The sequence below is a fragment of the Grosmannia clavigera genome (assembly GCF_000143105.1).
Source record: "Grosmannia clavigera kw1407 unplaced genomic scaffold GCSC_168, whole genome shotgun sequence".
Lineage (NCBI taxonomy): Eukaryota > Fungi > Ascomycota > Sordariomycetes > Ophiostomatales > Ophiostomataceae > Leptographium > Leptographium clavigerum.
In genome coordinates this window covers 592038-616899 of record NW_014040771.1, presented here as the reverse complement: position 1 = coordinate 616899, position 24862 = coordinate 592038, and the positions used below count along the sequence as shown (strand labels likewise).

The 24862-nt window shown below is 54.3% G+C and overlaps 6 protein-coding genes across 6 annotated transcripts; 2 read left to right on the top strand and 4 right to left on the bottom strand.

Annotated features, from left to right (window-relative positions):
• On the top strand, positions 1 to 1784 carry CMQ_1925 (c2h2 finger domain containing protein; the record flags this gene model as incomplete). The annotated part of the gene is made up of 2 exons (XM_014314851.1): positions 1 to 119; positions 239 to 1784. 2 exons carry the CDS (start codon positions 1 to 3, stop codon positions 1782 to 1784), a joined length of 1665 nt encoding a protein of 554 aa, XP_014170326.1.
• Positions 1785 to 2117: 333 nt separating this feature from the next.
• On the bottom strand, positions 2118 to 4248 carry CMQ_1995 (major facilitator superfamily transporter multidrug resistance; the record flags this gene model as incomplete). Its single annotated transcript, XM_014314921.1, has 5 exons — positions 2118 to 2898; positions 2955 to 2978; positions 3052 to 3342; positions 3407 to 3529; positions 3764 to 4248. The coding sequence occupies 5 exons, from the start codon at positions 4246 to 4248 to the stop codon at positions 2118 to 2120; spliced, it is 1704 nt and encodes a 567-aa protein (XP_014170396.1).
• Positions 4249 to 6208: 1960 nt separating this feature from the next.
• CMQ_1907 (uncharacterized protein) lies at positions 6209 to 8387 on the bottom strand (the record flags this gene model as incomplete). Its single annotated transcript, XM_014314833.1, has 3 exons — positions 6209 to 7642; positions 7707 to 8239; positions 8312 to 8387. The coding sequence occupies 3 exons, from the start codon at positions 8385 to 8387 to the stop codon at positions 6209 to 6211; spliced, it is 2043 nt and encodes a 680-aa protein (XP_014170308.1).
• A 4167-nt stretch (positions 8388 to 12554) lies between these two features.
• Positions 12555 to 15115, top strand: CMQ_1881 (GTPase activating protein; the record flags this gene model as incomplete). Its single annotated transcript, XM_014314807.1, has 4 exons — positions 12555 to 12756; positions 12827 to 12960; positions 13040 to 14882; positions 14955 to 15115. 4 exons carry the CDS (start codon positions 12555 to 12557, stop codon positions 15113 to 15115), a joined length of 2340 nt encoding a protein of 779 aa, XP_014170282.1.
• Positions 15116 to 16329: 1214 nt separating this feature from the next.
• CMQ_1933 (eukaryotic translation initiation factor) lies at positions 16330 to 19451 on the bottom strand (the record flags this gene model as incomplete). Its single annotated transcript, XM_014314859.1, has 4 exons — positions 16330 to 18763; positions 18818 to 18942; positions 19007 to 19129; positions 19197 to 19451. The coding sequence occupies 4 exons, from the start codon at positions 19449 to 19451 to the stop codon at positions 16330 to 16332; spliced, it is 2937 nt and encodes a 978-aa protein (XP_014170334.1).
• A 1552-nt stretch (positions 19452 to 21003) lies between these two features.
• CMQ_1878 (cfia complex component) lies at positions 21004 to 24474 on the bottom strand (the record flags this gene model as incomplete). The annotated part of the gene is made up of 3 exons (XM_014314804.1): positions 21004 to 22091; positions 22141 to 23614; positions 23683 to 24474. The coding sequence occupies 3 exons, from the start codon at positions 24472 to 24474 to the stop codon at positions 21004 to 21006; spliced, it is 3354 nt and encodes a 1117-aa protein (XP_014170279.1).
• Positions 24475 to 24862: the final 388 nt, after the last annotated feature.

Genomic DNA, 24862 nt, shown 5'->3' with positions numbered 1-24862 from the left:
ATGGGAGCAGAGCAGTCCACGAACCGGAATGCCGGCAGCGCTGCTCAGGCACCGGCCGCCTTGCGAAAGACATGTTACTACGAGCTGTTGAGTGTTGAGCGAACAGCGACAGACGAAGAGTGCGTAAGCCGGTCGAGAATCTTGTATCTAGATATCACCAACCGGTTTTGTGTCTAGACCAGATGTCTCTGGATCCTTCTGACTTTTCAGCTCGGTCGCTGACATCACCGTGAGCCAGAATAAAGAAAGCATATCGACGCAAAGCTCTGGAGCTGCATCCGGACCGAAACTTCAACGACACGGAAAATGCCACCCGCAAATTTGCCGAAGTTCAGACAGCATATGAAGTCCTGTCGGACGCCCAGGAACGAGCCTGGTATGACTCGCACCGCGACGCCATTCTTCGTGGCGACGACGACACAGCCGATGCCGACGGACAAGAGGCGTCTTCGCGCTTCTACAACAACGTCCGCCTGACACCCACCGAAGAGCTCTACACGCTCATGGGACGCTTCAATTCCAACGTGCCCTTTACCGATTCTCCCACCGGCTTCTTTGGCATTCTGAACGAGACCTTCGCCCAGCTCGCTCTCGAGGAAGAGACCGTATGCAGCTGGGATGGGCAGGAGATCCCGATACAGTACCCACCCTTTGGCGAGGCGGCCGATGGCTACGATGCCGTTGCTAAGCCCTTTTACCGTGACTGGTCCAATTTTGCAACGCGCAAATCGTTCAGCTGGAAGGACAAGTACAGGCTTTCGGATGCGCCAGAAAGAGCGGTGCGCCGCCTCATGGAGAAAGAGAACAAAAAGGCCCGCGAACAGGCCCTGCGCGAGTTCAACGACGCCGTGCGATCTCTCGTTGCTTTTGTGCGGAAGCGCGACCCACGCTACGTGCCAAACGTGCAGTCCGAGGCCGAGCGCCAGAAGATCCTGCGCGACTCAGCCGCTGCGCAGGCAGCTCGCCAGCGGGCGGCGAACCAGGAGAGGCTGACCGCGTCCTATGTCGAGCCCGAGTGGGCACGATCCCGCCCCGGTGGCGAGACAAACGAATACGAAGGCGGGTTTTCGAGTGACGCTGAATCTGAGGTGGTCGAAGAGATTGAGTGTGTGGTCTGCGACAAGTCGTTCAAGAGCGAGAAGCAGTTCGAGGCGCACGAGAAAAGCAAAAAGCACATCAAGGCTGTGCAACAGCTGAAGAGGCAGATGAAGAGGGAAAACGCCGAGCTGCGCCTGGATTCCGAGCCTGAGCCCGTGCTTGCACCCGCACCCGAGCCGACATCGGAAGTAGAGCACAACGAGACAGGGGAGACGATAGCAGACCCTGAAGATTCTGGTCGCACGGAACACAAAAGTACTCCTGACCGGAAAATTGACGGGCAAAACGACGACGAGGAAGAGGAAGAAGAAGAGGATGAAAACGACGAATATGCTCCGAGAGATGTGGTCGAGAAGCGTTTTCTACCCGTCCAGGACGATCAGTCTGACGGTCCTGTTGACGCCGACGGCTTGGCAGCTCAGCTGGACGATCTTGACATTGGCCAGAGCCAGGCCTCGATTGCGCAGGCCAAGAAGGTCGGCAAGGCCAAGGCAAAGAGGGACAAAAAGGCAGCGCGCCAAGCTGCTGTCGCCGCAGATCAGCCGGATTCGGTGAAGACAGCTTGCAAGATTTGCAGCATGCCCTTTGCCTCAAACACGAAGCTACACCAGCATCTGAAAGCAGAGCATCCCATGTCCGAGCCCACAAGGAAAACAAAGGCAGGCAGCAAAAAGAAGAAGGGCTGAGAGGGACGCCCGATGGTTGAATGGCTTTCTGGACATGCTAGTCGTGGACGGTGGCTTGGATTTGACAGAGTTCCGATACCCACTTCATCAGATAGGAGTTTCACTTATAGAGGCGCAGAATCATACCAAGATAGAGATAAAATTGTGAGCAGGAAAGTCATACACATGGCATAATGTGGTATATGAAATTCTTTTATCCGTACCTACCACATGTGTAACTGTCGGCGTATGTCCATCTAACGCGCTCCTGCCTCTAACACTCTACCTTGTATGACAAATTCCCTAAATCCTATCCTTGCTAAAACCCTCTGCCCTTTTCTTCCTACTTCACGATTACTTCTCTCCAATTACAGCTATCACTGGCTGTACATCAACTCCCTTTTCGATGTCCCTTGCCCCAACAGCCTCCAGCGGTCCAGAACCGTCGCCCAGCTTTACTGCAGCAGCAACATCCGCCTCCTTCTCCTTTCTTTGCACTCTTGCCATCTCTTTTACTCGCTTGTTCTCGTTTTTGGTGTTGTCTTCCCGCATCTGTCGGATAACCCGACTTCGTCCCCGAATCCGCTCACCGTACCGGAGGAAGACGATCGGAATGGGTATCAAGCAGACCTCAAGCAGGCCTAAAAAGGTGCCAGCCCACTGTGGCGACATTTTTGCATACATGCTGGGCCCGGCCAGCGGAAGAGTGGCCCCGAATATGGATCGCATCACCGTGTTGCCGGCAAGAGCCGATGCAGCATAGATGCCATACGAGCCTGCCAGGTAATTGGAGCCATAGATGAAGGTCAGGGTGTTCCCTGCGCCAAACGGGATCCCGAAGACAATCGGTATGGCCCAGTGGATGGTCGTCGGTAGACACGTCCACGAGAACACCAGCTGTCCGACGGGGGTGAGAACGGCGCCAATAATCAGCACCCGCGCGGATGCCTCCGGTGGTGCGCGCCCCGTTTCTGGGTCTTTCCTGTGCTTGTTGATGAACTTTCTGCAGATGGGCTCGCTCACAATGGCAAGCATCGTACCGGTTCCCATGCCGACAAATGCCAAACCTGCCGTGCCAGCACTCCAGCCCCGGTGCTTGCGAAAGACAATGGGGTATGCCACGAAGCAGAGGTACCTGGAATTCAGTGAGTTCTTGTTCTATACCCCTGTTTGAGTCGTGAGACTGCTTACAGAATACCGTAGACAACAGATATCCTAAAGAGGGGACATGGTCAGCAGGATGTCGTCAAGATAAGCAAGCACATTTGTTTGCCATGTACAAACGGACCAAATATTAAAGAACCACAAGATCGGCTCCGTGAAGCTGAGGATGAACGGCCGGCTCATGTTGATCTTTAGGAGATGGGGTATCGATATTTTCTGGTCGTACCGGCACCAATACCGGTCATCTCCTGTTTCTTTGCGGATGCGAGCAGCCTTTGCCTTGAGAACAACAGGCGCATAGGTCTCTTTTACCGTGAACATAAGCGCAATAGCAACGCCGGCGAGGATCAGAACGATCCAGCTGTCCCATCGCCATCCAAGGTATTCGAACACAAAGCCACCTATAACTGGTCCACTGTCGGTGCACTGTAGTCAGCAAGTGTTTAATTCAGGACTATCTACCTGCAAGTATGGCTTACGTCACCGGGCCATTAAGGGGCGCAATCGACACGAGCGATATGTAAAAAGCGCGATACTCCTCGCTGGAGATGTCGACAACCGTTGCTGGACTGTTAGAGACCAGCGCGGCTCCGAACAGCGCCCTATCCAGACTGTTAGAGCAATCGACGAGTGGCAGGTATGGGTCGACTTCGCCAACAGGATGTCCCTACCCAAAGAATCGGACAACAATGATTCCTGCCAGCGATGTTCCAAGTGCGCTTGGTAGAATCAGCAGGGTAAAGCAGATAATACAGACTAAATATATTGGCCGACGACCAAAAAGCTCGCTCAATGGGGCCAGCATCACGCTTCCTGTGGCCAGACCGAGAAGATACGAGGTGACGCCAAGAGTAGTCACAGTTTCACTCGACTCGTTAAACGCTTTCATCAGGCCAGGAATCGCCGACGTGTAGCTGGTACTATACACGACAACGACCCAGGTGGTATAGGACACGCACAGGATCAGCCAGTAGCGGTACCAGGACGGCCAGTTTCGCGGGTTATCGAGGTCCCCCTCTCCAAAGATAACCTCGTAGCTGGGAGGACGCGAGGCTGAGCTTCCGACACTCGATGCAGTCCCGATATGCGAGATGGGTACGCGCGCGTCAATCTCATCCTGGGTCTCCAGGTTTGGTGTGAGAGCAAGCTCGAGTGGTTCAAGCGGGTCGGAGTCGTCTGTCTCATGGCCGCGAAGGCTTTCACTACTTGTTCTGAGGCGTTCTTGATCCACTTTCAGGCTATCTGGAGGTAAGGAGTCACATCTGTCGGCTCTGCACGCCGCTTGGCCCTTTTCAGTTTCTTTGAAACTGAAGCCGTCCATGTTATATCAATGCTCCTGTTGCCCTGGTTTGTAGCTTGTTCTTTTGTATGTCAACATCTGTCTGTAGTAAAGTTGACAGACTTGATCAGGAAAATGGAGGAACAGGGTTGGGTTCTTTGCCTATAAAGGACGAGGAGTTGTATTTCAACAAAAACCAAGAGAAGCGCCAGAGACAGCTGTCAAGATATTGGAAAGGAGTCTAAAAAAGAAAGCATCTAGAACGCCAAGCAGACGGCTGCTGCATTCGCTTTTGAGGAATATACTTATATTGCGTGCAGACGGGGAGTCACATGGATATAAGGCAGGCCGTCCGTTAAGAACACACTAAATGTCTAACTGCATGTGGCTGCAGTCCTTTTGCACTGCCAAACGGACTCGTCTCTACGACGTAGAGAGCGGAAGAAAGCAAGCCGGAGTCATGGTGACCAGGAGATGCCGCCCCAGATCACTTTGTGCGATACCTGATGCGGGTCAGTCTAGGCTAACCTCCATCTTTCTCCACCTTCTCCTACTCCGGCCTCCACCTTGGGGCTTCTCTCGAGGCGTCTGTATGTCGATCGGCGACTGGCTTCGGACTCAAGAAGGCGGTGCTGCTGCTGTAAGCTCGCCATATTCTCCGGCCGATCATCGGAACGATGTCGGGGCAGCGGCACGACGCAAGACCCAGGAATGGAAGGCGTGACCCCACCGTCAGATAGCGAATCGAAAACGGGAGGAGGATCCGGTCGGCAGGAGAAAAGGAGGGGGGGGCAGCAGGGTTTCCCTAACGGTCAGGCCGATGTTTGTTGGGAAAAGGTGTGTGCCATTGCGCCCTTCCGATGACTGCCCGCATTCCATCTCGGCTTTAGTCAGACGGACATTATATACTGGCTCGTTCGCAGTGCATGGAGCCGAGGCTCGGCGGTAGTTGGATACGAGCGCATTGCAGTAGACCATTGCAGCACTGTTGCTTTCTCAGGTTGCTGCCTTGCATGCCTGGTACCCTCGGCATACTTGCCATGTCGCCGTGTTGTTCTCGACAGCACTCTGTATCTCATGACTCAGACTAGCAGACACATTGGAAATTCAATCCATCAAAAAACAGCTGTCTGTCAGGAAGAGAGAGCTGGGGTGGCTGTGACAACAGTCATTCCTGCACGGGGTCAACACTCGGTATAGCTGCAACTCCCGCTAAATTCCCTTTCAAAGAGTGAGCTTGAAACAGCTGCTATCAGAGGTATTACGTGTTCCCTTACAAAACACTGCGTAGACACACTTCAACTTTAGCGCGCCTTCCTCTTTTGTACTTATACTCGTCCACCATTACGTTACACAGCCGGATCTTAGGCGTAGGAGTATATGGACGGAGGAGAATGGCCGAGCAGATCTAGACTACAGATACCGTAAGAATGCTCAGGTCAGCTTAGTACAGGCGTGTCTGTCCGAGACTGTAAGATATGAGATCTGTAATTAATAACCAGTGGTTTAACACATCCCCCCAGGCTTCCTCGATTATCTAATATTCCGGGCTCTTCCCAGACCACTCAAAGTATGCATACAAAAATCCATCTCCTGAATTCACACCAAATTAAAACAGCCCCCAGTCTTCCAAATCACAGTCAAGACCAAAAGCAGGATTTGGGAGGCCATCCTTAACAGCAAGTGCCTTCTTATACATTAGCTGCAAAGAAAGAAGGCACATGCATTCTATGTCCCAAGGACAATGCAAAAACGGCCCGTCTTCGCCATATCCGATGAACGCCTTGCTATCGCATGGTGAAAGCAAATGCATTCGCCCCATTCTTGCAGCGCCCCGGACGGAAATCAAACAAAAGGCGAGCGCGCAGCGCAAAAGGGAAACCAAATTAAGCCAGTCCTCCAAATTAATATACAACGCTAAATGTGCGGCTTGCTTCGTTGTCGGCGTCATATAGCCGTCTCGTCTCGTAACGTGTCGAATTCTCGCTCGCTCCAACTCCGTTCACAACGATGAGCTCGATTCCACGACTGCATCAATCGTCGACTGCAGACTTACGGTTGACACGGATGCCTGCCGCAGCCTGCCGATCCGGCGGGGTGGTGGTGCTTTTGGTGGCGCCTTGGGAGCCAGCTTCTTGATGCCGCCGTGCCCTGATGTCAGAGTGGTGCCGGTAGTCGATACGCTGGGAGCACTCATGCTGTTGCTGCCATCGGATGCGGCTTCAGGTGTCAGATCGCCTGTTGGCTTCATCAACACGCCATGTCGGTGCCTTGGCACAGCCGGAAGAGCGCGCCGTTGCCGTCGTTTATGGTCCTGGTGTCCGTTCCCGGACAGAGATTGTTGTTCTTGCGAAATCGATGTTGTTTTAGGCGATGTGTCAGGCGGTGCTCGGGGCAGGTTACGGGATGCTGTTCGTGGCGGCGGCGGTCTAGCCTGTGGCGTATGACCGCGTTGGGCGTGTAGTGTCGTTTCCTCTGGTTGCTCACCGCTGTGACTCTGCTCTGTCGTCCCGTTCGAGTTCCCATACTGACCTGTCTGCGGCATATCGGCTTTACGGCTGGGCGTCTTGACTCCGGGCTTCTCTTTCACGGAAGCCACGTTCACAACGCTACCGCAGCTTTCTTCGTGCGAGAGGCTGATGCCCAGCAGCTTGTTGATCATTTGGCTGCCGTTGTCGACGGAGGGTCCTGCGTTGCTCGCCGTTTTGCTCACGGAGGCCGTGCTGTCAGTGCTGATAGAACCGGCATCGCTGGTGTCGGTGTCGGTGTCTATGGTGTCAAAGATGTCAGCCGTGCCGATCGAATTCACGGTCGCTGCCGTGCTGGATGTTGCCGTCGTGTCCGTCGTGTCTATCGTGTCCACTGTATTTGTAGGACTCGACGGTGAAGCGGGCGCGGACGGCAGCAACGTGGTGGCCAACCATTCGACCTTGGACACGCGGTCTACAAGCCGCAGCGTCGTCTCATCTGCCGGCGCAAAGTGAGCATTTCCAGACCCGCTGAGAATCGCCAGCACTCTCAGGATCTCGTCCCGCTTGTAGTGTGGCGCCTGTTGCAACTGCGTGTGTGCCAGCAGCGGATAGAGCACGCGCAGGTACGTGTGGCGCAACGTCGTCAGCTCGTCGGGCAGATCCAGCAGATTCCGAATGATCACATCGAGCAGCACGCGCAGGTCGTTGGTGTAAAAATACTCGTACGTGGGTTTTGTTGTGAAGAGGAGATACATCAGCTTCAGGATCAGCAGCTGCAGCGACGTCTCGGTCTCGCGGTTCAGCAGCAAAATGATGTTCTCGCCAAACGTGCGGTACAACGGTCCGTGAAGGCTGAGAACCTTGATGACACGGTTGGTCAGTGGCGCGACCGGTAACACAAGGTCAACGGCCGCCGTCGTGGCTGCCGTCGTGGCTGCCACCATATACTGCTCATTGAGGACCAGCTAAATCCCGCGGCAATTAGCAATGCTTGCTCGCACGGCAGATGGGGACGCGATGTGCTCTCACCAATACACGGATTACAGGGTAGTGGTATGGGTCGTCAAAGTCGTCGGCAAGGTCTTCGATCATCTGGAAGAGACAGCCAATGAAGGCATCGTCCACATGTAGCAGATCGGTTGTGCGCACACGCTCAGCGCGGGACATCTCGTACATCAGCTCGAGAAGCAGTCGGTGTAGCCGTCGGTCGTCGTCGGGGCTGGTCTTGATGAGCTCGACCAGTCGCGTGAAGCAACCGGCATTGATCATCTCCTGAAACACGTCCTCGTGTGTCCGTCCGTCCAGCAGCAGGAAGTTGGCGATCACATGCAGCGACCGTGCCTCATCCTCCTGGAGCAGGCTGTATATGATCTGCGTGCGCACGTATGCGCCGTGGGCCTCAAATATCGTACTGGTCAACAGCTTCTGCGAACACCGCGCGAGATCCTCTTCCTCCTCAAGATACCGGTCGCGACATGCCGAGACGAGTTCGAGCCAGGCCCGCAAGGCGTTATCGATTAGTTCGTAGCTGGCACACGGAGTAGACAGCGCGTAGTTCAATTCTGTACCGAGAGAGGACCGAGGGTCCACCTATCAGTTTCTGCCTTCTTGGACAAGCAAGGTTCATCACTCACCTTCCCAAAACTGCTCCCTCGATGGCAGGCTATCACCAGCATCGAGCTCCTTAGGCTGTCCTTCAAATTGAGTCATTTTCCGTTTCCGGTGAAAAAGATAGTCGGCACTGCCGCTGGCGCAGGAAGCATCACGAGGATCACGGAGTCTTGATGTGAGAGAGGCAATATGCAATCGACAGGTGGAGACGAATCGAGCAGCGACGCATGTGATCACGGTAAACGACTGAAAGTTGCAAGGACGACTGTACGGCAGCTGCAGCTGCTGAAGAGAACGAGAGGAAAAGCGAGCGGTGGGTGCCAAGGCCGATTGCGCTGACAACAGGCAAACCAACACTGAAGCAGGAGGCTGTGGGCAGACGAGTATCGAAATAAAAGAGAGAAGTCGTATCCCGGCTATTGTTTCGCCCCGCGGAGTGCGCACGGACCACGGGCAAGGAGCACGTAGCGATACATAGAGACCTCTAAAATTGTTAGCACTTGGCTGCTGGCTGCATTGCAAGGCAAACAGCTAGCTGTACCCAGTGCAGCCTGTACAATGACCGCTTACCGATTATGATACAGACTCGGACGTTTTGCTGTACAAATGTACAAGTATGAGAGACGTCCATCATTTCAGCATCTTCGACTACTTCGTACACGTCCGTCATATCCTGCACCATGCATCATGTGACCCATGCTCCGAAAATGGAGCTGATGATACGCTGCAGCCAGATGCGATAGCTGATAGCCAGCGATGCTGGCGGTCTGTCGCATTTCTTGCAGAGCGGCAAGAGCCGTTTCTCCTGACAGCCAAGGTTGGGTAAAGGGGGATAATTGACGTGGACAGATTGGATTGCGTTCAAGAGACAGGGCTGAGAAGGCATCCAAAAATACGGTCAGGAAATTTGGACCAGACTTCGTCTCGTCCGGTAATATGTGGAGGTGCTTGATCGCATCTTTTCTGTCTTTGGAGAGCATGAAACGTATTTGGGCTGTGAAACTGCATAAATAATGCTGGTGTGAGCTGGGGCTGCTTTGGCTGCCGCCTGTGATGGCTGGATTGCATATGGCATCTCTCATATATACCTGCTGGTCGCGTCGCTGCGCCAGAAGGCCACTTATGCAGCGGCGCAGGCCGTGTTTGGGACAGCATGCACGACGGTCATGTAGTGTTTCTGGAAGGGCATTCATGCAAGGCGAAAGTCCGTGGGCCAGACTGCTACTATGTACGTCGAGTACTCCGTACATACGAAGCAGCAGCGGCGATCTGGACCCAGTCGTCCTACGACGAGACATGGATGGCATATATAACCTCCATTGTCCCCTCTGGCAACATCACGGAGAAGACCGGTTTCCGCACCAACGGGTGCATGGGCGATTGCCTCAATTCGACGTGTCGACGTGCATGGACGCTGACGAGCCGTACGAACACAGAACACAGTCAGCAGACGGATCTGGATGACGGACTTTCGCTTGGAGGCTAGCCAGCAAGTGGCCAGAATAGAGCTGCTATCGAATCGCAAGCAGATAACGGGAGCATGGCTGGAAAGGCCGAAGACCCTGCATGCAAATCGCACATCTGTGGAGGCGTGCAGGCATCACTTCGTACGAGGACGCACAAATGCAGATCGGCTCTCTCACCAGAGGATGCGTCGCATCGAAGCTAGCTCGGAAATGAAGGCTCGACAGACAGTATCCATCCCGACCGCAGCGTCGGCGGGCACGAGCCACAGCTTGTTGCAGCAGTGCCGTTTCTGCCCCCCCCCATCGTCTATCTCGAGTCAGTCGGTGCACAGACGGACGCGCATACAACACGCCCGACCGCGTCGTATCTTGCTTCGTATCTTACACGAGACAGGCCAGGCCGAACACTGCCTCGAGTCGTATCTTACCTGCAGCACGTTCAGCGAGACGAAACATTGTGTCCCCGCCCAGGGTTTCTGCTACGCGCGCTTGTTTCTCTCTGTGGATCGTTGACGAGTATCCTGCTTTATGGGGGTATGCAACTACAGAGCATGTGTCTCACAGAATCTCACATACGAGTCTGGCATCTCTGACATCTTGGGAGGTTTTTTGGTTATTTTCTTATTTCTTCTGCTCCGTCCAAAGCCGTGACTTTAGACGCCGTCCCACCACCGACTGGCACGCTGCATCCCTGCTGAAAACCGTTTACGGAGCACCAAGCCACCGCTACTGGTCTGCCCGGCCACCCGTCGGCTTGCCGTGCACACCCTCCCTCGTACGAGGACGTGCCAGAAACAGGCGGCATTCTTCCTCGACGGGAGACCGGAGAAATCGGACGGCCAGCAGAGACAGGAGAGAGCAGAGACGGGCGAGACAACAACAGACGCACACACGCGCTGCAGACTCGGACAGAGGCGGGAATCGGCAAAGAAGCGAAATCACGGTGTCTTACGACGTACATTGTAAACAGAAGCCAGGTGAGAGGCCTTGCGCCGCATCGACGAGTACTCCGTACGAGCAGGCGAAAAAGAAGATACGACGCCAATCAGCGCCAAAAGAAGGCAGCCAACTAAAACACCGCTAGGCTGGATCCAACAGCACTATCGTGGGCCCACCACAGGCCGCTAAGTGCAGACGCTATTTTAAGCCCACTCCCAGGCTGCCCTGCCTGCTGCCGTTGCCTGCATGGAGCGACGCCCGGGCCTCCTCAAGTTGTGTACTCCGTATTACTGTGTACTGAGTGTAGCACAGAGCAGAGTACTCGATGGCCTCGCACTGGTTTGGGACGAGGCGCGCCCGAAGCTCCTTCCGATTTGCCTCCCCCTTTTCTGGCTGCATATCTACTGTCGAGCACGATACGAACACTCGCATTGCGTCTGACAGTCTTATCAGCCATGCATTATTATACATCCCCGGCTGTCCCGTGCCTGTTTCTGTTTTGCCTCTGCTGCAACCAAGCCGTGGCTGCCATCCCTGCTCGTTTGACGAGCTTGAGGCGGCTCTTCAGCGTCGAGAGCTCCTGCCAACCGGAGATTTGCAAGAAAAAGTCACCCTCTGTGCGACTGCCAATCACAACATTCGCTGTACTCAGTACTATGCAACTAGTAGTATCACCCCCCCCCTCTATTACCCCTGGTTGGCTCTGAGACAAGGAGGGAAGGAAGACCCACTCCCTCATGTCTGACCCCTCTTTGTTCTCGTGCTGTTCCTGTTTTCTGGCCTTCCCCCTTGCCCCTGCTGAGATGCTATGTAGGTTTTAATCTCTGCATGCCCGATGTGCAATCCATTGCGACAAAGACAGGCCAGCCATCCTGCTCACACCAATCGTACCCGCTACTGCTTCTGCTGCTAGACGTGGCTGACTGCTGGTCCGTCCGACCCTTGGCCGTGGTACTTTTCCCGTTTTTTCCGCTTCTCGTTTGATTGTCCAGCACGCCAGGCTTTCCTATTAGGAACTAGCGAAAAGGGGCACGAGAGGGAAAAATGATACAGAGAGGCGCACTAAGGAAATAGCACGCTGCCCTGCACACGTTGTCCAGCCCGTGTGCACGCTTGTCCGCATTCACAAGCACGGCAACGACCTAGGGCCTGTATCTTGCTCCTGCTCCTGCTCGCCTTCCCCGCTAGAGACCCATCTTTTCGTTTTTTCCTCACATCAGACCGTTGCTCGCTGCCAAAGTCAGAGAATACACTCTTGCATCGAAGCCGTCACGAACACCCCCCAACAGCCCACACACCCCCTTGCTTTCCTTTATCTTTCTACGACGTATCTTACTAGGCCGACGAGTATCTTGCATTTCATTCCCCTTCCCTCCGCATCTCCACTCGCGCTTCTTCTTCTTTCTTCTTTCCATCTGTCTCGTTCCTATGAATGAACGTCCAGACCGGAAAACGCAAACGCAATCCGTCCGTCGCGCCTCAGCCCAACACAAAATATTACCACCAGACCGCGTCGCCCACGACTTCCCGCTCGACTATCACTACGGAGTACGTCTGCGACTAATCTAGCGTCTGCTTGTCCCCGTCTCGACGCTTTTTTTTTTGCCCTCGTCCCCGCCGCCTCCGCTTTGTTGACGCTGGCTTTCTCCGACCGTCTCTGGATTCTTCCTCCTGCTCAAATACACTACTCCTCCCGCCTGCACTCTCTTGTCTGCCACCACAACCTGCTCGGAAACGACTGCGTGCTACACTGTTCCTCGCGTGGCCCCGGCCGCTTGCTCGATCATCGTCGGCCTGTCGCCCTCGCCCGAACTGCTCGTTTTCCGCCCGCTGACACCTGAGAGTCGTGTCGCCAGAAACCATGTCTGTCATGTTGCATACGCCCTCGCGAGCTTCCACCGCCTCCTCCTCCTCGTTCCAGCCCGTCTCCCGACAGAACACCATGTCGTCCTACGATGGCTCGCGGTCTGCCCGCCAGTCCAAGCGGTACTCCATGTCCGCCCTGTACATGTCCATGTCGGCAAACGAGACCGACCTGGAGATCGAAGACGAGCTTGCCAAGGGTATGTCCTTATCGAATTGCTGATGTTCTGCCTCGCTCTGCTGACAACTTGCCGTTTCCCCCCACCACAGCACAGAAGAGACTCCGCGACCTCAAGGCCAAAATCTCGTCCCAATCGAAGCAGAACTTTGTGCTGGAAAAGGATGTGCGCTATCTCGATTCGAGAATCGCCCTGCTGATCCAGAACCGTATGGCGCTGGAGGAGGTATGTCGGACCTGTGGACGCGTGTTTGCACTACGAGCTTCCGTGTTTCCGTAGCTTTGCGCTGACCTCTACTTTCTAGCAAAATGAAGTTGCTAGCCGTCTCGAAGATACCCCGGAGCTGCAGGTCGGCGCCTTTCCCAATGACGACAAGACCCAGAAGTACGGCAACCTCATGTTCTTATTACAATCCGAGCCGAGGCATATTGCCCACCTGTGCCGCCTGGTTTCCATGTCCGAGATCGACTCCCTGCTCCAGACTGTCATGTTCACCGTCTACGGAAACCAGTACGAGAGCCGCGAAGAGCATCTGCTCCTGACCATGTTCCAGTCCGTCCTCACCTACCAGTTCGACAACACCCCCGAATACTCGTCGCTGCTGCGCGCCAACACTCCCGTCTCGCGCATGATGACCACCTACACGCGGCGTGGTCCCGGCCAGAGCTTTCTCAAGTCCGTGCTTGCCGACAGGATTAACAGCCTGATCGAGCTCAAGGACCTCGATCTAGAGATCAACCCGCTCAAGGTGTACGAGCGCATGGTTGCCCAGATCGAAGAAGACACCGGCAGTCTGCCTGCCTCTCTACCCAAGGGCATCACTGCCGAGCAGGCCGCCGAAAACCCTCAGGTTCAGGCCATCATCGAGCCGCGCTTGACCATGTTGAGCGAGATTGCAAACGGCTTTCTGGCCACCATCATCGACGGCCTGGATGAGGCGCCCTATGGCATTCGCTGGATCTGCAAGCAGATCCGCAGCCTCGCCAAGCGCAAGTATCCCGACGCAAACGAACAGATCATCTGCACGCTCATCGGCGGCTTCTTCTTCCTGCGCTTCATTAACCCTGCCATTGTGACGCCCAAATCATACATGCTCATCGATGGCACTCCCGCTGACCGGCCGCGTCGCACCCTGACGCTCATTGCCAAGATGCTGCAGAACCTTGCCAACAAGCCGTCGTACGCAAAGGAGCCGTACATGGCCAAGCTGCAACCCTTTATCCACCAGAACAAGGACCGCGTCAACAAGTTTATGATCGATCTCTGCGAGGTCCAGGACTTTTACGAGAGCCTGGAGATGGACAACTACGTCGCGCTATCCAAGAAGGATCTCGAGCTGTCCATCACCCTAAACGAGGTTTACGGCATGCACGCCCTGATCGAGAAGCACTGCAACGAGCTCTGCAAAGACCCAAACTCTCACCTGGCCATCATCATGGCCGACCTGAATACAGCCCCTCCGCAAGTGCCGAGGAAGGAAAATCGGGTCATCAACCTTCCGCTATTCAGCCGCTGGGAGGCCGCTCTCGACGACCTCACCGCTGCTCTTGACATCACCCAGGAAGAGGTGTATTTCATGGAGGCAAAGTCCGTTTTTGTCCAGATCATGCGATCCATCCCCCAGGGCTCGTCTGTCTCTCGCCGCCCATTGCGTCTGGAGAGAGTAGCCGACGCAGCGGCGACGTCCAAGAACGACGCTGTCATGGTTCGCAAGGGCATCCGTGCCATGGAGCTGCTTAGCCAGCTGCAGGAGATGAAGGTCACCGACAAGTCCGATGGGTTCTCTCTCCTGCGCGACGAGGTGGAGCAGGAGCTGCAGCATCTGGGCTCGCTGAAAGAAGGCGTCATCACCGAGATAACGAAGCTGTCAGAGGTGTACGCCACCATCACGGATCACAACACCTACCTGAACGGCCAGCTGGAGACGTACAAGAGCTATCTTCACAATGTGAGAAGCCAAAGCGAGGGAGCTCGCCGCAAGCCCCAAAAGCAGCAGGTGCTCGGCCCGTACAAGTTCACGCACCAGCAGCTGGAAAAAGAGGGTGTTATCCAGAAGAGCAATGTGCCTGACAACCGGAGAGCCAACATCTACTTCAACTTCACTAGTCCCCTGCCAGGCACTTTTGTCATATCTCTCCACTACAAAGGTAGGTAGTATGAAATTTGCACTTGCACGTGCCGTGCATTCTTGTCTTTGCTTACTAACACTGCTCTTCCAGGACGCAACCGAGGCCTCTTGGAGCTAGATTTGAAGCTTGACGACCTGTTGGAGATGCAGAAGGACAATCTGGACGACCTGGATCTGGAATACGTCCAATTTAACGTGCCCAAGGTCCTGGCCCTGCTCAACAAGCGCTTTGCCAGAAAGAAGGGCTGGTGAATCCTTTTCTCGGCCAAGACCGATCTTGGCTAATGGAATCGGCCGTCCCTCTCTTTCCTCATCTCTGCTTACGATCACGGCCGCAACCACATGATTTCTCGGTGTTTTGTCTAACTTTAATTTCGGCGTTATGATACCACCTGTCGCAAACACTTCTCGTCCTATTACCAACGTTTCATCCCTACCGATTTACGAGCTCCTGCTTTAATCTCGCCAATCCGCCAACTCCCACCGGACTCTTATATCTCAACCGCTCCCGACTTGCTCCCTTACTGCTTTCTATGTCATGTCTACTTATCTCGGGGGACACGTCGCTTATATTATGTAATCTAGCTTTGGCAGGTGCTTGAAGAGGACGACTTTCTGGCTTGTGAGTCCGACTGTCTGTCCCGCTCGGGTTTGGTCTTTGTGCTTTCCACGTTTTGCCTGGTTTCTTTATTGTCTTATTTGAATTCACGATGTGTCGTTACTTGGTCTAGGGTATGACTTTTTGAATGGGGGCAACGAGTGCGAAGTATCAGGCAGAATATGCATACCGGCTGGCCCGGCAGCATTGTCTAACTTTGTTTATGTATCTTGAAGTGCAAATTTGTATGTTTGCGAGTTGCTGGGCCGGGCATACTTCTAAGATAAGGCCAGATAACGGAGGCTATGACCCAATGTATTGATCTTCATGTTTCAATTGCAATCTTGCTTTACTTCGTGCTAACATGAACGGTCGACATGTGTGCTCACCTGGGACAAGTAGTGATTGGTATCTTTCTCCTTGGTGTATCTGCTGGTTATGACCTCGCAACGATCTCATTGGGTCAAGGCGGAGAAATGGGCAGACTCGTATATTGCTACTGCCAACCCTATCTCTTCCATGGGTTTGGGGGAGGAGCTGTCTAGCTCAGCTCCGCGCTGTTCCTATCTGATTAAAGCAACATGTATAGGTAAGGCAGCCCGTCTTCTGCTTATAGTTCGCAAAGCCACCTCACAAGCAAGGATTAGTGGTCCGACTCGCAACAGAAGACACAGTCCCAAACCATCAAAGGCGCAGTCCTCTTCGTCCTTTTTTTCTGTCTTTCATAAGCTCATTCCCCAAGACTGGCTGCTCTGCCTCGCAACTGTGGACTGTCTCGAACTCTCCATTGCCCTCTGATCTTTGACGAGCTTGATCACAAATTTGACAACTCAGATGAACCACATAGTGTAGGGAGTGAACTGTTTGTTCATGTCTGCGGCGATACTCGTGCCAAAAGGGAGAAGCGGTGGCGCCCTCCCGTCGGGTGCGTCTGGTTGCTCGACGTATTCTTTGCGGACCAGTTGTTCATCATTTTCTGGATATGCACAGGGTCTTTCTTCTCGGACTGGATGTCTTGGTGCGAGCGAGCGCGATCACCAGCCAAATGAGCATAGTACACAGCCGGGTGCAGGGAGACTGGTGTCGTAGACCGCGCGTATTGGTAGCATTGTTGATAGATCATCTTCTGCAGCTTGTGCGGCTCCAGCTTGATCTCGTCGTGAATGACGTGGTAATGAACGGGGCGTGCCGTACCCTGAATTGCAACATGAGAGCAGAGATAGAAGTCATAGTGGAAGGGATGTGTGACCTCCTTCTCAACGACGGTTCCCGGTAGCGGATTGCCATTGCGATCTCCACTGCTGCCTTCGGGGAAGAAACGGATGTGATGGCGTTTGGTAGCGATGATGACGGTGAATTTAGGGACCTGGCCACAACGCTCGCGGAAGATCTTTCTGATCTCGGCAATCTCAAAATCCATGACTTGGCCAAACTCTCCCTCCGATACACCGTCGCGGAAGTAGTAGACATGCTCTGGCATCCGACAGTTCAAAGCTTCGCGCCACTTGGTCAAAGCATCGTTGAACATGCCCTGCATCTTGAGAGGGCTGATAATTTCCGTGCGGAAGCCATTGGTCTGGCAAAATGCGGCGTACTTGGCAGCATCTCGATCCCAGGAAACAGTCATGGCCGCCATCGACGGCTCCAACTCACCCTTGACGTTCGTGGTACCATGAGAGATGTCAACACCAATGACCATGGTCGGGGCCTCAAAGAAAGCCGGACGGGTAGCGTTCCCTTCTTTCGGAATACGACAGGTTGTTCCTCCAAGCTTGGCGTTCACCTTCATGCAGACATTGGAACAGTACTGAGGCTGGGCTTTCATAACGTGCTGAGACCCGACCATCTGAGAGACCATTCCAAAGCGGCATTCGCCACTCTTCTTCAGACGGTAGTAGCTGAAAGCATTCTTGGTTGGGAGAACAAAAAACATCATCACCGGATGCTGGCCGCCATTCGCATTCACCGTTGCGTTGTACGCTTCGAAGTAGACCTCGTCGAGAGGCTTGTCTCTCGGAAACCTGGTCATATGCGGCGGCTTTGTCACCAACCCACCGTGATCCTTGTATGTCTTTGTGAAAACACGGACAAAGTTGCTCGCGGCAGCCATGTCGACGCAGTTGTCAACGATGACGAAACCCCAGTTGGTCAGCGGGCGATCTTTGTTGTTGATGTGCAAGATCTTTTGGCGCAAGTCCCAGCGGCCGGTCGTGCCTGGTTTGGCAACTCCGTTTTTGTAGGCCACACTGGGAGCCTGCAACAGCCTGCCCTGAACCTGAGTCATGCTGGGATTGACGCGAATACCAAAGTCACGAAGATATTCGTCACTTCCCCATCCAAGCTTGGCCACATTCTCTGCAATGCTCTTCGAACGCTCGGCCGGGCGAGTGACAGCAAATCGAATCATGTCAGATGTTTGGGCGGGCGTCAGCTTGTAAGGATACCGCTGCCAGGGAATGATCTGACAGACTTCCAAAGGGAAGGCTCCATCGCGAAGAGTTTCGACCACCGGGTAGTTGGGGTAGCGAAGATGAATATCATACTGCTTCAAGTAGTGGTCGGCAATGCTTCGAGTCTCTCCAGTCTTGTTGTTGGTGAAAGTCACATTTCTGGCAGTGGCGCCCTCAAACTGGTATTTGGAATCCCAGGCGAAGCGAGCGATGGAATAGGTTTTCTCATCATTTGTCTTGCCGCGATGAAATACCTTGAAGCGAAGCTTGTGCAGCTTGCGCAGGCTGACGAATGCATCAGACTTTGCAGCCTCTTTGAGCTTCAAGTTGAACTTGGACTGAACTGGCTTCAGGAGGTTCATGGCATCCAGATGGCTGCTGGCGTGCCACTTCTCTCCCGCTGTATTCAAGAATTTCATGACAAGATTGTCCAATGTCTGTTCTCGCCAGAACGTGGTGTTGGCAACATCAACATTGATGCCAAGGCCGGAGCCGCCGGTCCGGATGGACTCCGACAGTCGGAATGCGGCATAGATGCCCTTGGCAGCATACACTACGCCATCAAGATCCCGGCGAGGCGCGTTGGGGTGATAAAAGTTCCGTCGAATGGCTGTCATGTATGTGCTAGGCTTCTGACGCAGTGCATGGTCGAAAAAGTTCATGCATTCGAGCACATGGGTGTCCCAGCTAGCTGTACCGCGAAGGTACGCAATTAGAGACGAGAGGTAAATCGTGCTCGTTTGCTTGAGGATAATGAACTGTTTGTCCTCTTTTCCGGGTCGAGGCACTCGCCCCTTTTCCTCGTCGAGATCGATTTCGATTTGGATGGGCTCTTTCATATCATTGATCGACCTAATCTAATTAGCTACTGGAGAAGAATCACAGCGGGGGGCTCTGCAAGCTTACCAGACGAGGTTTCTCCCATCATACAACCAGGACTTGCTGTATTTCTCCAACTTCTGCTGAAATCTATGAGAGGACCAGCATTTCTTGTAGACAACATTCTTGAGCGGCTCTGGCTTGACCGTGAACTTGAAGAAGTTGTTAGAAGGCGATAATAGGAAGAGGGAGTTCAAATAGGATATAGGTACTTACTGCGTATTGGAACACCTTGATGTTCGCAGCCTGTTCAACGCGGTACTGGTTGATTCTAAGATTCACAGGCTTGTCGACGGTGTTGTATCCAGGGCGACGAGCATACGGTGTCGGCATTTTAGCCTACGATTAAACACACAGGTTAATATACACGGTGTAAGAAGGACTAAAAACCCCGACTTAAACTCACCAGGCTGTACGCATCTGCGGGCAGGTCGATGCGTGAAGGCATCTCCTTGGCCCTGCGCTTGGCCTCGTCAAGAGGAGCCCGTGCTGGGTCATATCCAAGACCCGGAGGGAACTGTCCTTGGGCGGCAGGCCCGGGGGATGGAGGCTGAGAGCCGCTGACAGAGGGACGGCGGCTTTGAGGAGAACCGTCCGAAGGTCCGCCCACTTTCGAACCGCCCTGAGACGGACGGCGACTGTGCGATGGGCCAGGATCCATGATTGCTAGATGCTATCCGAAAACTAGATGAGCTCAAATCAAGATTGACGCTTTATCAAAAAAACGGTGATCGGGATGAGAAGTATAGTCTCAGTAGCGATAAGGACAAGGAAATGCAGTGTATGGTGAGAGATGTAGGAAGTTAGGTGAGACGAGAAGTTTGGTATTCAGGATAGAGAAGAAGTTGACAATAGAGAAATGACTGTACTTGAGTTGATCCTCAAGCAAAAAGGCTGTAAAAGGACTTACCTGAAGCAAATTTTGCAGTTTTCAGGTTGTAGTGAGAGGAGAGAGTGAATATGACTCTCGTAATTTGCAGGACTGGACTGAGAAATTGTGAAGGTGAGCTGGTGGGTGAAGACTTAGGCAGGCGAAAGTAGCAGAAAGTGAGCAGAGGCGGACGGCTATATAGCCACAAGACTAGGAAATAACTTGTCTTGATTTCAGGATCTAGAGAGATCTGAGGAAACGATGAAGCGCACTTCTATATCGAGACGGCGCAAATGAAAGTCAGATTATTTTGTCAATACATTTTTTTTTTTTTTCAAGGTGAAACGTTGTGCCAGTGACTTGAAGAGAGAGATGGGCTGGGAAGAGAAGAGAGAGAGAGAGAGGGAGAGATAGGAGAAGGGAGAGGTGGTGGATATTTATGTATATGTAATAAAGATCATAAAGGCAAGAGCGAGCAGCTCAATGAGGAAAGAGCGACCTGGCCGCTGCGTTTGTCAGTATCGTGAAACACAATGGGACATGGAGATGAATAAGAGAATGAGTAGGAAGTCTACAGGTACAGGCAAATGGCCTGATGTCGACAATCAAGGTTCTGTGGTGACACACGCATCTGTAGGGGAAGGATTTATGGCCCTTTTTTTATTACTAGAATCAGTACTGTGTCGCTTGGTGGCTGCTGATTTTGAGATGCCTTGGCAGGTGATACTTTCTATATTACTATGACTATGCAAGCTCAAATACAGGCACGGCATAATTCTCAGGCTCCATGAACGATCTCGAGAAACGGATTTCATCTATTTGAAAGTGTGCTCTTCGTAGTAAATCAAAGAGGGGGTGCTCGCACTGTTGCAGCTCGCTGAGAAGGGCCGATAGGACCGCCGTACGATGCCTACATTACAGCTATTGAATATTCTCCGAATATTAACAGGTAAGCGGTGCCTTCCTCCCGAGACAGGGAGACAGGGCCATAGGCAGACAGGCCTATTGCATCCTGGGCAAACAATAGTTTCGATCGCGGACCTAGGCTCTGGCTGTTTGCAGGATCGATACGGTTGCATTTTCCCTTAAATCTAAGCTGATGCTTCTAGACCTGTGCCAAGAAATTCTTGGGTTACTAAATATATTCGATGAAAATGCATCGGATCTGCCATACCATGCCACACACTATTCTTCCGCACTTGCTTTGATAAATCCAAATTACATACCAACCCGCACCTTTCCTTTGGCCAAAGCACAACATAACTCCATTGCTGCATGCTCAAGACGGACGAAGCTCCTGCACCAGGCCAGACAGCCGTGGAAACTAACCAGCCGGTTGCGCCTATTGATACCGAAAGTTGCCGTACTGGCCCGGTGGCGGCGCCTGCTGCGGATACGACGGAACGCCGTAGCCCGCAGGTGGCGCTGCTGCCGGCCATTGCTGGCCGCCTTCAAACTGCTGCGGTGGCGGCGCTCCGTACTGACCTGGATAAACGGCAGGGACGGCTCCCAGCGACGGCGGAGGCGGCTCATATGCCTCGTCCGGCCGCAGAGACGGCTGCCGATACCCTCCAGAAGGAGCCGGCGAGTTCCGGCTGCCGCGGTAGTGGGCAAAGTCAGAAGACACCTGACGAGCGTGTCCTGGACCGGCTCCATGACGACCAAATTGCTGTCTTGCCTGCTTCGAGGCGTTCTTCCGGCCGGGCTCCCAGGTGTTGGGGTCAATATCGGTCTCCCGAAGCAATTGCACCAGGCCAATGGGCGCACAGCGTATGCCATTGTACAGCGCAGCCGGTGGCAGCTGTCCCAGCAAAAAGGTCACCATAGTTGGCAGAGGAGCCGGCGGAGCAGCAGCCGAGGACATGGCCCCGTATCCGGAACCCTGGCCGTGCAGTCGGCGCTGCTGGTCCAAACGTCGTCCGGCCGCTCCTTTCAGAGGAGACTCGCCTCGCACAAATTCGCGCTGGTCGGCGCCCCTGAGCATCTTCCGGGGCGGGTTGCTGTCGTCGAAGTCGTCCGTCGGGAACGGCCGCTTCGGCGAGTTCGTGGAGGCTGCCATGAGACTCATGCGTGGGCTATTAGGCTGTCGCAGAGACAGGCCACCCGGCATGGGGCTGTTGCGAAGAGACGCTGGCTTCTCTACTGACGGCATGATACCGCGAGGTGGACGCAGCTGTGCGGCTGGCGAGATGATGATGCGGGCACCGGCTGGGTCGAACTTCTCGGTCGCGAAACGCTTGCTGAACAGGGCCAGCTTCGGATCGTCGGGATACAGCTCTGCCATGCGCTTCTCCAGCTCAATCACACGTGAGAGGTCGCCGTATTCAGCCTCTCGCTTGTGCATGTAAGCCAATAGCGGCTTGGCCTTGTGCACCGTTTCCGGCTTCTGGGCAAGCCGGTTGACACACGTTTCGAACACGACTCGCGAGTCTATCGTGTCAGACAAACGCAAACAGAGCGAAGGAGAGCGGCCACTTACTTGTGTTGTCGCCATGAGCGATCAAGTACTTGATGTACTCTATCATAAAGTATGCATCCTCGGGGAACAACTTCGACCCACGTTCCAGAATCTTGCCGCCCGCTTTGTCGTTGTAGCACTTCCACTCCATCTTGGCAATGGCAACGTAAATGTCACTCTTGAGACGTCCTCCTTTGCGAGCCTCATAGAACACCTGGCGCATACCCCCAAGCGGGCCCTGTGGGCTGCCTTTGCCTTGTATCCGCCGCATCGCGCGCGCGAGGGCAATCCAGACGTGCGTTAGACATTTCGACACTAGGTCCATCTGTGCTGCAAAGGCCTGCCGGGTGAACGCGATCTTCCTTTCCCGCTCTTCGTCACCAGCGTGCCCATTCCCCCCCTGTTGTTCGTCGTCCTCGTCGTTCCCATAGTCGTCATCGTTCTGTGTGTTCTGTGTGCCGGCGGGAGCCATGGCCTCCTCTAACCGTGCAATCTCAGCCTTTTCCCGATCCTGCAGAGATTTGTGTAGGTCGCGCAGCGTCTGTATAATCTTGTCGTAGGGCACTCGCACGGCCAGGCCGCGGGCAATCTTGGCTTCGTCACCCTCCTCCACAGGATACGTCGATTCGATGCGGTCGGCGTGCTTCAAGGCCAGCAGGATGCTCTCGGGATTGGCCGCGATGCCATCGACAAGAAAATCGATGCCCTTGTCATTTCCAGACTCCTTCACATCGTTGGCGAAGCACCACTCGGCCGCCTCAACCCACAGCTCCGGCCAGAACCGCAACGGCATGAGAGCCTGCTTGTAGCAGTAAAGAATGCGCGCCTTCAGAACGTCCGGTTCGTCAGGGCCGAGGTCGAGAGGGTCCGATCTCTCCCACGCAATCCACCGCTTCCACAGCTCCACCTGCGCCATGTACTCCGGATATCCGTCAAACCCTGCGAGCGGTGGCAGCCGGGGAATCGTGGTGCGACTGAGGCCGCGTGTCAGGTTCTCCAATGCCGTGTTGGCGCTCTTGGCCGACATGTAGGCTGGCGATCGCTCGGCCAGGAATTTGCGGCCAGTGATCTTGTTGAGGCCCATCTCGAATTGGTCGTACTCCTTCCACAGCTGGTTGACGTTGGATATGGGGATGCAGGTTGCCCGTCGAAAGGCCTTCCTCAGCTGGTCCATTTTCTGTTGATCCTGCCAGCCGGCACCACCGATCGTGCCCGGAGCCGAGCGGATGAACTGCACATAATCCTGCCAGACCCTCCCGGCGTCCTTGTCGAGACCGACATTGTCGAGAACGAATTCGTATGCCCGGCTGACGACCTTCCGCGCCTCTTCGGCGTTGTCACCTAGCAGGTTGTTGCGTCGGCGAACGTAGTCGAGGTACACCACCCAGAGCGGGACGTTGAGCACCTTGGTGAGCGATCTGGCGAAGAGGTCCTCGGCCGCAGCAAAGTTGTCCAGCTCTAGCTCCATTTCGATGTTGTCGATCCATACTTCGGCCTGTTGTACAATGTAAGTCAGGGAGAAGGGCAGACAAGAGAACCGGGATGGAGACAGGGGAGACATACAGCCTGGGGAAAGACGTCCAAAAAGCGCCTGAATGCAGATCGGGCATCTTCGAATCTGTTGTTTTGGCGATATTCGCTAATCAGGGCAAGCCACGAGTCCACAGATCCCCGCGGATCGTCAGCGATACGCGCCTCCAGACGGCCGCCAGCATCAAGAACAGCAGCGGAGGAGGGGAAAGCAGCCGGCTGCGGTGCAGGTGCAGATGCAGGTGCAGGTGCTGGTATCGGTACCGTCAGCACGCCAGCCATCGTTGTTTGCGTGGACAGAGAAGGGTCATATGAATCATTGCCATCGGCATCCGGCACAGAGGCAGGGGCATTAAGGGATGACTGGCCGTCGCCCTGAGGAAGAGGGTATGCAAGACCGTACTGGCCGTTAGCGGCAGCGGCAGGAGTGTCTTCGTCGTCTTCCGAGTCCGAGTCTCCCACCAAGAAGCCTCCAACGGCCTTGGGCTTCTTCGCCGCGGGAACAGGCACGCGTTCAGGCTCTGCTGACTCGTCGCCAGTGGCGACAGCCTCGGGCTCAGCATCGAAGACGGCCTCTACAGCCGGCACCACCACCGCCCCGGGATCGTATTCAGATGAGCCATCTGCACCAGCGGTATGAGAAGGAAAGTCACCAGAGACATCAGTGTCTGCAGCAGCAGAATCATCAGGATCTTGATCTTGTCTGTCGCTAAGCGGCCTATCAGAAGGCCGGATCTGTTCCTCCCCAGCCGTCTCATCACCAGTACTCTCTGCCCAAGCTGCGTCCTGCTGGGCAGCATCTGTTTCGGAAAGGCTCGAGGCCATGGCCGCGTGGGTGGTAGATCTATTTCTGTTCTTCTTTGTTTCGGACGCGATGAAAAGATGGCCGAGGACACTAGACACGGCGCGACAGTAGTGAGCAAAGAGGAGGAGATGAAGACAGAGAGCCAGAGAGACTGATATTAAAGGCACTTCGAGCTGGCTCTTCGGATGGGGAGGTTTCTCGCTCACATGCGCCTCTGGAAACGAAGAATAGCGAGCGCCGACTCGGGCTAGAAACAGGAAGAAAAAGGCTGGCCAACAGAAGAAGCGCCTGGCAGCTTTCAGACGGATACCCCAGCACAAAGAAGACAAATCCACATCGGTAAGGCGCAAAATTGTCGCCGGCTGGGAAGAAAGGGAGGTGCAAGGGGGTTATGGAAACACGACACGT